Source organism: Vulpes vulpes, chromosome 12, assembly GCF_048418805.1.
Source record: "Vulpes vulpes isolate BD-2025 chromosome 12, VulVul3, whole genome shotgun sequence".
Classification (NCBI taxonomy): Eukaryota; Metazoa; Chordata; class Mammalia; order Carnivora; family Canidae; genus Vulpes; species Vulpes vulpes.
In genome coordinates, this window is record NC_132791.1 from 23,835,374 (window position 1) to 23,850,184 (window position 14,811).

Here is a 14,811-nt window from a genome sequence, read left to right on the forward strand (position 1 = left end):
CATTCTGCTTCTAACTTTCATTTCTTTCTTTGTGCATCTTTTTGTTTCAGACTCTGCAGGTTTCTGATAACTAATATGGACTGTGTTCTCCCAGTTTTCTAGTTCTTGCACATTGTTAAAGTGGTTTTCCTCAGTCTTCAAGTGTAAAACAATAGAAGAAAACATCATCTCTCTTTACATTCCTTCTTATGTCATCCATACTAGCCTAGAGCCTTATTGCAATATTCTTAGACTGGTAAAATAGCTTCCTCCCTAGCCGGAAGGCAGTGTGATTGATATACAGGGCACTACATACCTGTGGTAGTTAGGAGTCCTGTGCCTTTAATACCCAGCATAAAGTGTTAGTAAATGCAGTTGAATTGAATTACTATGTCTAAGATCCTTTCTAGCAATAAAATCGAAGCTTTACCTCATGATTTAATTTTTATAACTGGAATTTTTTTTATCTTATGGGAAGATAATGCTTCACAGATGAAGAATTTCATAATGGTTGATTGACAGATTATTGTTGACCCTTCCTATGTACAGTTTCAGTGTTTTTCTGAGGTTCACGTGTGTATTGCAGGGGTGTGTATTTGGACGTTTCCCCAGTTTTATGTATGTAGCCTCCTTCCTTCCTTGCTTAATTGCCTCAGGACTTTCCTTGTCTAATTGCTTCAATTAGACACCCCAGTACAAAAGGCTGGAAAAGACACTCTGTGTTTGGTCTTGATCTTAGGAGGAAAGCTTTGTCTTTCACTATTAAGTATATTGTTAGCTCTGGGTTTTTTTGTAGTTGCTGTTAGGTTGAGGAAGTTCCCTTCTATTTCTAATTTGTTGAGTCTTTGTTACCATGAAAGGATATTGGATTTTATCAAATGTTTTTTCTGTGTCTATTGAAATGATCATGTAGATTTGTTATTTTATTAATATGATGTATTACATTGTTCAGATGTTAAACAACCTTGAATTCTTGGGGTAGATCTTACTTGGTAATAGTATATAATCCTTTTTGTGTGCTGTTGGTTTGCTAGAATTTTGTTGAAGATTTCTCAATGATAGTGGTCCCCCCCCCTTTTGATTTTATTTATTTATTTGAGAGAGCACAAGTTGGGGAGAGAGCACAAGCGGTAGGGAGGATAATCAGGCTCCCAGGGAGCCTGACTTGGGACTTGATCACAGGAGACCCTGGGATCATGACCTGAGCCAAAGGCTGGTGCTTAACTGACTGAGCCACCCAGGTGCCCCCAGAGTGATATTTTCCTGTTGTTGTCTTTTCTTGTGAGGTTTTTGATTTTGGTATCAGGATAATACCCTTGAACAGTGAGTTAGGAAGTGTTCACTTCTATGTTTTTTTGAAACAGCTTGTAAAGAACTGATATTGGTGTTAATTTGCTAGAATTCGCATTTGGTAGAATTTACTAGTGAAGCCATCTGGCTCTGGGCTTTTCTTTGTGGGAACTTTTTGATGGCTTATTCAGTTACTTGTTGCTGAGTTTTCATTTTTCTTGACATGGTTTCAGAGTTTGTGTCCTTTTAGGAATTTTTCTTTTTTGTCTAGGTATGCAGTTTGTGGCATATATTTGTTCATGGAATTCTCTTAGAATCCTTTTTATTCCTCTAACATAGGTAGTGAGTCCCCTATTTCATTCCTAATTTTTTTTTTTTTTAAAGATACTATTTATTCATGAGAGACACACACAGAGGCAGAGACAAGAGCAGAGGAAGGTCTTCCTTCCTGCGGGAAGACCGATGTAGGACTTGATCCCTGGACCCTGAGATCAGGACCTGAGCCAAAGGCAGATGCTCAGCTGCTGAGCCACCCAGGCGTCCCTTCGTTCTTAATTTTAATGACTAGTTTTCTCTCTTCTTGGTTGATCTAGCTAAAGGTTTATGTCAGTTTTTTGAGACACCCCCCCAACTCTCCCTCCCCTGCCATGAGCCAGATTTTTTTTTTTAATTTTTCAATTTTCCTTTTAAAGATTTCATTTATTTATTCATGAGATACACAGATTGAGAGAGAGAAGCAGAGACACAGGCAGAGGGAGAAGCAGGGTCCATGCAAGGAGCCCGATGCAGGACTCGATCCCTGGACTCCAGGATCCGGCCATGGGCCAAAGGCAGGTGCTAAACTGCTGAGCCACCCGGGGATCCCCAAGATTCTTCAATTTTTCTCTTCTCTTTTTCACTTATTTTTACTGTTACCTCTGTTATTTCCTTATTTATTTATTTAAAAGAAAGTTTTTGCTTTTTGTTTTTAGATTTTATTTATTTATTCATGACAGACACACACAGAGAGAGACAGAGAGGCAGAGACACAAGGCAGAGGGGGGGAGAGAGAGAGAGAGAGAGAGAGAGGCAGAGACACAAGGCAGAGGGAGAAGCAGGCTCCACGCAGGGAGCCCGACATGGGACTTGATCCCTGGTCTCCAGGATCACACCCTGGGCTGAAGGCGGCACTAAACCGCTGAGCCACCCAGGCTGCCCCTATTTCCTTCTTTAAAAAACTATTTTGGGGGCACCTGGGTGGCTCAGTGGTTGAGCATCTGCCTTTGGCTTAGGTCGTTATCCCAGGTTCCTAGGATCAAGTCCTGCATTGGGCTCTCTGCGGAGAGCCTGCTTCTCCCTCTGCCTCTCGCTCTGTGTCTTTCCTTAAAAAATTTTTTTCTCAAAAATAAAACTGTTTTGGAAATAGCACCTCAGTCTGCCTTCACCTCAGGCCATGATCCTGGACTCCTGGGACTGAGCCTGAGTTGTGCTCCCTGCTGATTAGGGAGTCTCCCTTCTCCATCTCCCCGCACCCCTCCCCCCATTTGTGCCCTCTCTTGCTTGCTCTCTCACTCACTCTCAAATAAATAAAATCTTAAAAAATAAAAAATTCTATATCCAACACGGGGCTCAAACTCTCAACCTTGAGATCAAGACTCACATGCTCTACCAGCTAGCCAGCGGAGCAATTACTGCAATTAACTTTTTTTTCCAAGTTTATCCTTTTATTTTAGCTCCTGTTTAACATATTTTGTCCCTTCTCTAATTACTTCTTTCGTTTTATTTTTCCTTTTTAAATTTTTTGCTCAAAATATTTCCCCCTTACACTTTGTATTTCTCTTGAAGTGTCAATTGTTAAAAAAAAAAAAAACAACTTATTTTTTGTGTTTCTTCTTTGTGTGTAGTCTTCGTTTTTATTTGAGTTAGAAAAAGCTAGACGTGTTATTTATGTATTAGATCATTTTATGATCAGTGCCGCCCCCCCCCCCCAAAAGATTTGATTGATCTATTCATGAGAGACAGGCAGAGGGAGAAACAGGCTCTCCTCACAGAGCAAGGAGTCTGATGTGGGACTCGATTCCAGGATCCTGGGATCATGACCTGAGCTGAAGGCAGATGCTTAACTGACTGAGCCTCCCAGGTGCCTGATGCTCAGTGCCTTTTAATTTTGAAACAGAAGATGGCTTTATTCTCTAGGTACTTAGTTTTGGTGTGTTTTCATTGTTTATTATCTTGCTCCTTATTCTGTTTTTCTTATAATAACTTTGTGTGGGATTTGACCTTTATTTTTCTTTTTTTATTTCTTTTTTTATTATTTATTTTTCTTGACCTTTATTTTTCTATTGCTTACTTTTATGTGCAGTGAGTTTTCTTGGACTTTCAGATGGCAACATAGTTCTGAGTGGCTTTTCTAATTTCAGAGTGTTTCTTTTCTGTGTAATTAGGTTGGCTTACTTTCTGAGATTTCCTGGCTCTCTTCTCTATCCCCTGTGTGGACCTTTTTTTCTTTTCTTTATCTGTGACTTAATTTTGATTTTATTAGTTTTTCTTAATGGGAGCCCTAACTGATTAGTTTCAAGAGTTGATATAATAGTGTGACACCTGGGTGGCTCAGTTGGTTAAGCAACCCATTCCTGATTTTGGCTCAGGTCATGATCTCAGGGTCCTAGATTGAGATACTGTATCTCTGGCTAGTTTTTCTTCATCCGTTTGTATTTTGAGGTTTGTGAGGGATACCTTCTTATCTAGTTTTGTGGTATATTGTTGTCTGTAGAATTTTGTTCTTGCTGTTAAGTTGCAGGAGCAGTTTAGAGAACTCTCCTATACTTTTTTTTTTTTTTTTAAAGATTTTATTTATTTATTCATTAGAGACAGAGAGAGAGAAAGAGGCAGAGACATAGGAGAGAGGCTCCATGCAGGGAACCCAATGTGGGACTCGATCCCAGGACTCCAGGATCACCCCTGGGCCGAAGCAGGCATCCAACCGCTGAGCCACCCAGGCATCCTTCTCATATACTCTTTATGAGACTTTTAACATAGTGCCACTTTTGCTTTTATTTTTTTCTATATTTTATGTCTATATACATATGTACATTGTATGATGTATTTAATACATAATTTTTAGTTATTCCGGTATTTAGTTGTTCCAATGTCAGTTACTCGGGTAATATCCCCATGTTTCCCCATTCTAGTATAGAATCATCACATACCTTTTGTTTGACATCTCTCTATTCTAGAACAGCTTTTAGCCTCTATCTTCCAAAATACAGGCAAATTGAAAAAGATTGTATCTTTTTCAATTACAAGCCAGTTGTTACATATATTCTTCAGGACTTCTGGGTGGCTCAGTTGGTTAAAAGTCTAACTCTTGTTTTTTGGCTCAGGTCATGATCTCTGGTTCATGGCATTGAGTCCCATGCTCTGCAGGGAGTCTGCTACTCTTCTTTCTTTCTTTCTTTCTTTCTTTCTTTCTTTCTTTCTTTCTTTCTTTCTTTCTTTATCTATCTGTCTATCTATCTATCTATCTATCTATCTATTTATTTATTTATTTATTTATTGATAGTCACACAGAGAGAGAGAGAGAGAGAGAGAGAGGCAGAGACACAGGCAGAGGGAGAAGCAGGCTCCATGCACCGGGAGCCCGATGTGGGGATTCGATCCCGGGTCTCCAGGATCGTGCCCTGGGCCAAAAGCAGGCGCCAAACCACTGCGCCACCCAGGGATCCCCTGCTACTCTCCTTCTGCCCCTCCTGCTAGCATGCTTGTGCATGCACACACATATTTTCTCTCTCTGTCTCTCAAATAAATGGATAAATCTAAAAATTCTTCAATTTGAGTTTGTCTGATAATTCCTCATGATTAGATTCAGGTTATAGAACTCTGGAATACTACATAGAGTATTTTTGACTATTTCTCAGATTATGGGTGGAGTTATTGAGATCTATCTGCATTTCATTAAGGATGTTGATATATTTAGTCCAGGTTTTGCCCATTTTTTTCTTATTTTTAACTATGTTTTATCTAGCAACTAAAATATGATCTTTGTTGAGACACTTTGAGACTGTGTGCAAATAATGTGTTCCTCATGCAACTTTCTCCCTTAGAATTAGCATTTATTTATTTTTAAAGATTTTATTTATTCATGAGAGAGAGAGTAAACCAGAGACAGGGACCTAGGCAGAGGGAGAAACAGGCTTCATGCAGGAAGCCTGATGGGGGACTTGATCCTGAAACGCTGAGATCACGCCCTGAGACGAAGGCAGACAGGTGCTCAACTGCTGAGCCACCCAGGCATCCTGTAAATTTTTTAAAAAAATTTTATTTATTTTTGTTTTAAAGATTTTATTTATTTATTCATGAGACACACACACACACACACACACACACACACACACACACACACACACACACACACACACACAAAGAGGCAGAGACACAGGCCGAGGGAGAAGCAGGCTGCATGTAGGGAGCTCAACGTGGGACTCGATCCTGGGTCTCCAGGACCACACCCCGGGCCGAAGGCAGTGCTGAATGAGGGCTGCCCTCATTCAGTAATTTAAATGGTTTAACTTTTAAAATAGTTATGTTGGGGGATGCATGGGAGGCTTAGTGGTTGAGCGTCTGCCTTTGGCTCAGGGTGTGATCCTGGGTCTGGGCATTGAGTCCCGCCTCGGGTTCCCTGTGAGGAATCTGCTTCTTCCTCTGCCTACGTCTCTGCCTCTCTCTGTGTGTCTTTCATGAATAAATAAATAAAATCTTAAAAAAAATTTATGTTGGTAGTAAATATTTTAGTAAACGAGGGTAGTATTTTTATTTTGGTAAATTTTGAGAGTAATTTTAGATTTATCAGTACAGAGAGATCCTGTAAACCCTTCATTTAGTTTTCCTGTTACCATAATCAAGGTACCTTTTTCAAAGCTAACAAAACAAATTGGTATATTACTCTTTCCTCACTGAACAAAAGAGTCACTTTTTTATACAATAACTTGCTATTTTTTTATTGCCAAAAATAGTATAAAAGGAAATGGCAAACATTCAGTAATTTGATTTTTTTTTTTTTTTTTTTAAGTATTTTGGCTGAAAAGCCATTGGAAGAGAGTTTTCTGTTGGGGTGACTAATTTTAGTGTTTTTTTTTTTTTTTTTTTAAAGATTTTATTTATTTATTCTTGAAAGATAGAAGGAGAGACAGAGCCAGAGACACAGGCAGAGACAGAGCCAGAGACACAGGCAGAGGGAGAAGCAGGCTCCATGCACTGGGAGCCCGACATGGGACTCGACCCCGGGTCTCCAGGATCGCGCCCTGGGCCAAAGGCAGGCGCCAAACCGCCGTGTCACCCAGGGATCCCCAATTTTAGTGTTTATAAGTTTCCATTTTCTTAAAATTTTTAAAATTATGGCTAAGAAAAAAGTGACCTTTAAAATAATTTTTATTTAGATAAATACAGCCATTTCTATTCAGAGGTGACCAGGATATGTTTTAAGACTTGACAGCAGAGCTTTTTTGACAGCTAAGCTGGTTCTAAGCCTGTGTCCTAGTAATTTCCAGTGCTTTCCTGTTCCAATTTTTTCTAGTGCTTATTATTCCATTTCCCTAAGGGAAGGAACATGTAAATGAGTCATGTGGCCATTTATGACGATTAATAACTTTAGGTCATTTAGCCAAAGGAATGGGACCTTTATGACATTAAATTTGATGTTTGGGAAAAAAAATCATGTTTGTTTGGCTTATGAAAACAGATTGTGTACATTTATCAGTATTTCTGTTACCATAGTGCTGTAGTTCTTGAGCTTTTTATCTTTTTGCAGCAGATTTTGGCATCTAACTTATATCTTAGGTGCTCAGATCTTTTTATTAATTGTGTATTTGCTTTTCAGGCAACAGCTGAACAAATGCGTCTCGCTCAAGTGATCTTTGATAAAAATGATTCTGAATTTGAAGCTAAAGTTAAACAGGTAAGTTTTTGGCAGAGGATACTATTTTGGCATTAGAATCTTCCTAGTTATAATGTTATTAATAATGAGCTAGACATTTGTGGAGAAGCACATTGATGCAGTAAGTACATATAGTATTTGGCAAGTTCTCAAAAAGTTTTATTTATTGTTAAGAACCGAATTGGCTTTTCCAACATGGTAGTAATTCCAAATGTATGCTAGAAGCATGTAACATTAAATTTTACAGTTATGTCTTTATTTAGAACTTTAATTAAAGGCCTTTTGATTATAAAAGTTTCAAAATCTCCTTTCCTGATAAGGCTTCTTTTCCCTTCAAGATTCTAGAAATCCGGCTATATAACCCTTAACTTGATCCAGACCTTGGTAGAGGTCTACAAATGATTATTCCTTGGAATGAGTGTCCCACAGTGAATTTGTTGCTGAGAGTTAGCTGGAAAAGGAAAGAAACCTTGCTTCTTTTCACTGCCACAGTAAAGAATTAACAGAACGAAAGCAAAACTTTATTAAAGTGTACCCCCCATGGAAGGAGTGGGCTAATCAAGAGAGACAATGGCCCTGGAAACTTGGTGCTGTTGTCTTATATCAGTTTTCTTTTGGGCAGGTCTTAGTGTTGCAACATTTGAGTGAAAGGCCTGGATTATATAATAATTAGCCAACTACTATGTCCTTTCCCAAGATGTATTCAAAAAGCCTGCATGGAGTAGGAAACTGCAACATTATTTCTATTTTAGAGACATAGGTCACATAAGGACAAGCTACTGCTTTCTGCACTAGTGGAACAAGTACAACAAACTTAGCCTTTAGTCCTGCTGAGGATATTATAACCACAAACCCAGTACTAGATGGGTAGAATGGGATGCTTCCAGGCTGTCCTCAGTTGCGCCTCTCCATCATGATGTCTAAGGTCTGTCCTCCTTTTGCTCATGCCTAGCTTTCTGCCTAACTCTTTAGCCCTTTTCTCTTTAAACTCTTTGTTTATACTTATAGTTGCTGTCATTAGACTATGGTAATATTTTTAGAAGGCCACAAAAACGGTTTATTAAAAGTTATAGAACTTATTCTCTAGAATGAGATTTATGTGTAGTTTGAGACCTACTTCTACATATCATATTGTCTTTTATCTGAATAGCATAGCAGATACACAAAAAAGAGCACTGGTCCAGGAGTTCAGAGTTTTAAGGTTAAACTTTAGTTCGATCCCTTACTAATTCAGTCACTGGGGGGTAATTTGATATTTAATGTGCACCTTATCACTTGAATATTACAGGTGTTGGGTTAATACTGACACTGACAGAAACTGACACTAGGCAATACCCAAAGATCAAGATGTGGAAAGCTGTAGGTGTGTAGAACTTTCACTGTGCTATGCAGGGAGGAAAGCAGAGAGAGAGAGTGGTATAGTGCGAAGAGCTCTATTTATGAGATCAGGATACCTGGATTCCAGATAGGTCTTGCTGGTAATTAGTTTTTGGCCACAGAGAAGTCACTTTAGATGTTGGGGTCAAACTATTTTGAACAGGTGATACATACTAAAATAGTTAAATGTGTATAAAACACACCAGATACTTATATCGTATGTTTATTCCATCGTAATTGAGGAGCCTGTATTGTACCTAACCTGTGATTGTACTTGTGATGAGAATGTTAAGTGGCTCAATCTCCCCCCCCCCCTTTTAAAAATTTTATTTATTCATGACAGAGAGAGAGAGAGAGAGAGAGAGACAGAGACAGAGACACAGGCAGAGGGAGAAGCAGGCTCCGTGCAGGGAGCCTGACGTGGGACTCGATCCCAGGTCTCCAGGATCACACCTCAGGCCGAAGTTGATGTTACACTGCTGGGCCACCGGGGCTGCCCTTAATCTCCCTCGTTAAAGAGAATGTGTACCACGGGGATTTCTTTGATTACTTCAAACATAGCACCCTGTTGAAGCTGCTTGCAGAAGTACCATGTCTAGGAGTGAGTTGTGATAGCTGGCTGTAGAATTCAATTGTGAGGCTTTTGAGTGTTGTCACTTGTTAAGTGTGTGGACTGTTCTAATCCAATCAGTAGTAAACCACACAGGAAATATTTTCTCTGTACAAAACAGTTCAACTGGATGTTTTGTTAATAGTGGCCGTATACACTTGGTCTTTGGGAAACATATAGCCCACTTACTATTTGAATAGTTCAGAATTTTGGAAATCCTAGGTCATTGAACTAAGCTGGAGTAGTCAGAGCTGATCCTTATTCTGAGAATCTTGGTATATTTGTATGTGTATACTGCTCATTAATAATCTGATACTTGGTCATGTTGGAGGATAATTTATTTGTATTGATTAAAAGACAAGTGATAGGGATCCCTGGGTGGCGCAGCGGTTTGGCGCCTGCCTTTGGCCCAGGGCGCGATCCTGGAGACCCGGGATCGAATCCCATATCAGGCTCCCGGTGCATGGAGCTTGCTTCTCCCTCCGCCTGTGTCTCTGCCTCTCTCTCTCTCTCTGTGACTATCATAAATAAATAAAAAATTAAAAAAAAAAAAAAAAAGACAAGTGATAGCCACAAAAAGCACGGAAACCTGTTCTTGCATTATAAGCTCAGAGTCTGGAAGGAGGCCACGTTCATGTGGAAGTATTGTATAATTTCTGTTTTACAATAGAAGAATCTTAAAATTGGTATCATGTACCATTTTGGGTTACCCTTAACTATTTTCTTAAAATTTCAATAGCTTATGGAAGTGACGGGGAAAAATCAGGATGAATGCATTGTGGCCCTACATGACTGTAATGGAGATGTAAACAAAGCTATCAATATATTGCTGGAAGGGAATTCAGACACGGTAAGTATTATTAATTGATTGGCAGTGCTGACATTTGTCTCCAGTTCCATATTGCATTTTGAACTTCACCGTTTTTGAGGGTGGTGGTGGAGGGAATTATGGGTTCCATTCCATGTTTGTTTTAAGACCCAAAAGAATACTAACCTGAAATGACTGTTTTTGTTATATATGGTTTCTTCATGAAGTTGTAGAATCTGAAGACTCCAAAGAGAACTTGGTCATCTACTCCAGCCTTACACAGTTTCCAAATTCTCTGGGCCTGTGGACATTTTCACCACCTGAAAAACTTCTCTGGCTTCACTGCTCATGTTTCTTCATCTCAATCGTCACCTCTTACTACTCCTTAAATCTCTAGACTAACAGAAAACCAGGATTTGCTGGTATATCTATTTGCTTATGTGTGAATATTCTACAGACATATTTTCATGACCATTTGACAGATTAAATAAGAAAAAGTTTTTTTTTTTTTTTTTTTTTAAAGCCTAGTGAAGTTTGAGGAATGTGTAGGCACACTAAAGCTCATCCCTTTTATTAGGAAGGATACAACTAAAGCCACACTAGGCAGTTGTCCCCCTTAATCTCTTGATTTTTCCATGTAGATTGCACAGTGTTTCTTTAAGATTTTATTTATTTAATTAATTTTTTAAAAAAGATTTTATTTATTCATGAAAGACACAGAGATGGTGAGACATAGGCAGAGGGAGAAGCAGGCTGCCTGCAGGGAAGCCTGAGGAGGGACTCGATCCCTGAACTCTGGGATCATGCTCTGAGTCGAAGGCAGACGCTCAACTGCTGAGCCATTCAGCCTTCCTGATTTTATTTATTTATGAGAGAGAGTGCATAATGAGGGCAAAGGGGGAGGAGGAGAAGCAGACACCCTGCTGATCAGGGAGTCAGACTCGGGGGGGCGGGGGGTGGTGTCTCAATCCTAGTACCTTGGGATCATGACCTGAGCTGGCGGCAGCTACTTAACTAACTGAGCCACCCAGTTACCCCTGCACAATGTTTCATTTGTATTTTCAAATCACCATTTCAAAACAAGTTAAAGCAAATAATGATTCTCCTTAAAAAGGAGAATAAAGATGTAAACAATCAAAAATGCCTTCCTTGTCAGCAGTCAAGTTTAATTAGGTTCTCATTTTTAAGGATAGGCTGTATTAGGGACAGGCTATATAAAAATGAACTGTTGTGACAAGTTCATAAGTAAAATGAATATCTTTATTTAAAATAAGTAGAATGTGTTATATAACTATATAAAAAATCAGATGATTAGAAAAATAGAGCCATATCTGTGGGTAAAATTCCATGCAAGATAACACTAGTCTGTCAGTTTGTTGGGAAAATACATCATGTTAAGGGACAAATTTTTGTATAGTTTTTGTTTGCTGATACTTATGCATATAATTTCTGGATTTTATAAAATACGGGAAATGTGTTTACCTCATTGTTAATGGATGTAGTATAGAATGGCTCTGTTTTTGTTTTTGCTTTGTTTTTGTAAAGAGAGTGGGGAAAAGACCTAGGGAGAGGGAGAGAGATAATGTTAAGTAGACTCCATACCAATGCAGAGCCTGACTCAGGCCTTGATCTCACAACCCTGATATCATGACCCAAGCCAAAATCAAGAGTTGGATGCCTAACTAACTGAGTCACCCAGGTGCCCCTAAGCTACCTCCTTCATATATTAAAAGAATTCACTGTTGAATACATGAAATATTTCCATATTGTTCATTGGAGGGCCTGTTTTCTTTTTTCATGTTAGAGGTAGGCCAGGATACCACTTTATGTTGCCTTTCTTTTAGCTCTAGCAGACTTAATGTATGTCCAGTTCTGTGTTTTATTGAGTTTTAACGTCTTGAATGATAACATATCTTTGGTTACGTTGAACTTGGAAATCATGTGGTGAGGTCAGTCTGGTTTGGTTTCTTCATAGATTAGAAAATCAAATTAGGGCCTGTGTACAGACACAAAAGGTGTATGCTTGTTGAGAGTTGAGAAGGCTGGGGCGGGGGGGAATGATAGGCAAAGGAAAATTCCCTTGAAAACTCTGGTTTGTGTAGGATTATTCTTTAATAGCATTTGCCTTGTCTCCTCGCTGATTGCTGTCTGCAGTAGCCACGACTGACCAGTTGTAAAGAATATCTTCTGACTGGGATAGAGTTTATTGGAGTACAGGTGCTAGACAATAAAATCACTGTAGGGTTGCTAGAAGCAAGAACATTTAAAATAAACCATGGGAAAAAAAAAACAAATTTTGTCCTATTCTCTAAGCTTATTTTGTGTTAGGATCTTCTTTTAATTTTTTTTTTTTATTTTTATTTATTTATGATAGTCACAGAGAGAGAGAGAGAGAGGCAGAGACACAGACACAGGCAGAGGGAGAAGCGGGCTCCATGCACCGGGAGCCCGATGTGGGATTCGATCCCGGGTGTCTCCAGGATCGCGCCCTGGGCCAAAGGCAGGCGCCAAACCGCTGCGCCACCCAGGGATCCCGTGTTAGGATCTTCTGAAACAAAATTACTACTATTATTTAAAGATTTTATTTATTTGAGGGAGAGAAAGAGCACACTAGCAGGGGAGGGATAGAGGGAGAGGGAGAAGCAGGCTCCTTTTGGAGCAGGGAGCCTGATGCAGAGCTCCATCCCACGACCCCAGTATCACGACCTAGCCAAAGGCAGGTGCTGCTGATTGAGCTACCTAGGCACCCTGAAACAAAATCATTACTTTGAAAAAAAAAATGTTAGGTGGAATTATCCATGATGTTTTTAAGGATGAGTTTGTCTTTCTCATGTAAGAGGAACTGTCACAAGGGAAAACATTGAACAGGATCATAAGTACTAATAAGTCTTTTATTATAATGCTGTTTTGAGTGACAGAATAGATTTGGTTTGGTTTTGTTTTTTTAAAAGAATTTGTTTATTTATTCATAAGAGACACAGAGAGGCAGAGACATAGGAAGAGGGAGAAGCAAGCTTCACGCAGAGAGCCTGATGTGGGACTTGATCCCGGGATCACACCCGGAGCCAAAGGCAGACGCCCAACCGCTGAGCCACCCAGGCATCCCCAGAATAATTCTGAAATACCAGTCTGTTGCATTACTGTGCTTTTCTTTCTTTCTTCTTTTTCTTCTTTTCTTTTCTTTTCTTTTCTTTTCTTTTCTTTTCTTTTCTTTTCTTTTCTTTTCTTTTCTTTTCTTTTCTTTTCTTTCTTTTTTCTTAGCGATTTGTTTGTGTTGTGTAGTTCCTGGCAAATAGGAGGTGGGAGAGTGATTTTTTAATTAGCTGGCCTAGAAAGCTGCTTTGCTGATTACTAAGTGTAGTGTCTGGGAGGACCATTTCTCTTCAAGTTTCTTCAGACCTTTCTACAAGTAGCCAAATACAGATACAAAGATGGTCAGAAGTTTAGTTGAAAATCTTCCGTAATTATTTGGTTTATGTTGAAAGCTTGTGTGCCTGCTCACAGACTGTTGTGCCAAATGTGCTGTTGGAGAATAGCACATTTTTAATATATGTCCTATTCTCTTGTCCTATTCCTACTCTCTTTAGCATTTACAGTGATATTAGACCAATTACCCCTTAAGTTTGCTCTCCTTAACTTTCCTCCACAAATAAGTTCTTGTTGGTCTTGATTTTTACAAGCCCAAGATTTGCTTATGGGTGTCTTTGCTGAATGAAATGGAGTAAGATATTTTTCTCAGATGTTTCACATATGGTGTACCTGGGTGGTTAAGTGCCTCCCTTTGGCTCAGGTCATGATCTAGGGTCCTGGGGTCAAGCCCCACGTGGGGCTCAGTGCTCAGCAGGGAGCCTGCTTCTCCCTCTCCTTTTGCCCCTGTTCCCTGCTTGTGCTCTGTTTCTCTCTCTCTCTCTCTCTCAAATAAAGTCTTAAAACATACAAAATATGTCCCTTCGTAATGATTGAGTACCATTAGGTGTGTCAGTGTAAAGATATTATAAATTGTATACATATGCATCTTGTGCTGACTCCACTGTGTATAATTTTTCTAGGACTTCTAGAATTTACTTTTTGTCTTGTTAACCTAAGAGGACAGGATTCTGTCTTACATAGGTGTCTTATTTATTCATATTAGCAAGCATTATTGAGTTTTTATAAACTGCAGAATTACTTTTCTGGAATAAACTTTTATTGTTTTCTCTAAGTAAAAAAACAATGCAGAGGGGTGCCTGGGTGGCTCAGTTGGTTGAGCATCTGCTTTCTTCTCAAGTCATGATCTCCAGGTTCTGGGATTGAACCCTGTGTTGGGCTCTGTGCTCAATGGGGTATCTGCTTCTCCCTCTCCCTCTGTGTGCTCTCTTTTTCAAATAAATAAAATCCTTAAAAAAAAAAAAAAAGAAAAAAAGAAATGCAGAATGATAAAATGAAATTAAACGTCTTCATTAAATAACTACTAACTTTAGTATATTACATGGGCTTATATTTGAACTAAAAATTGTAATCCTATTTTATACACTGTTAGTTGGTTAGCTTGCTACACTTAATATCATGGATCTCTTTCTGTGTGTACTTGCACAACTAGTTTTTCCCCTAAAGATTTTATTTATTTGAGAGAGAGAGTGCATGAGAAGACGCACATGCATGAGAGCATGAGCAGAGAGGAGAGGCAGAAGGAGAGGGAGAAGCAGGCTCCATTTCAGGGCCCAGGGTCCCCAGGTCAAGAAGGCAAACTCTTAACTAGTTGAGCCACCCAGGTGCCCCCACCTGGATAACTCTCTTAAGTGGCTACATACTGCTCTCTTTGTGGATGTTCTAGAGTAGATAGCCTCCTAAGGTAGA

General features: G+C 39.3%; 1 protein-coding gene across 6 annotated transcripts in view; it reads left to right on the forward strand.

Annotated features, from left to right (window-relative positions):
• Window positions 1-14,811, forward strand: part of UBAP2 (ubiquitin associated protein 2) — a 121,820-nt gene that overhangs the window by 42,286 nt on the left and 64,723 nt on the right. For 3 of the 6 annotated variants that reach the window (XM_072728094.1, XM_072728093.1, XM_026008965.2), the window contains 3 exons: window positions 7,124-7,201; window positions 9,907-10,017; window positions 10,203-10,397. Coding sequence is in view for 3 of the 6 variants with exons in the window: in XM_072728090.1 (XP_072584191.1) it covers window positions 7,124-7,201; window positions 9,907-10,017 (189 nt within the window). In the remaining 3 variants the exon portion in view is untranslated. The remainder of the gene's footprint in view (window positions 1-7,123; window positions 7,202-9,906; window positions 10,018-10,202; window positions 10,398-14,811) is intronic. The other 3 variants (XM_072728090.1, XM_026008964.2, XM_072728091.1) reach the window with 1 other exon arrangement.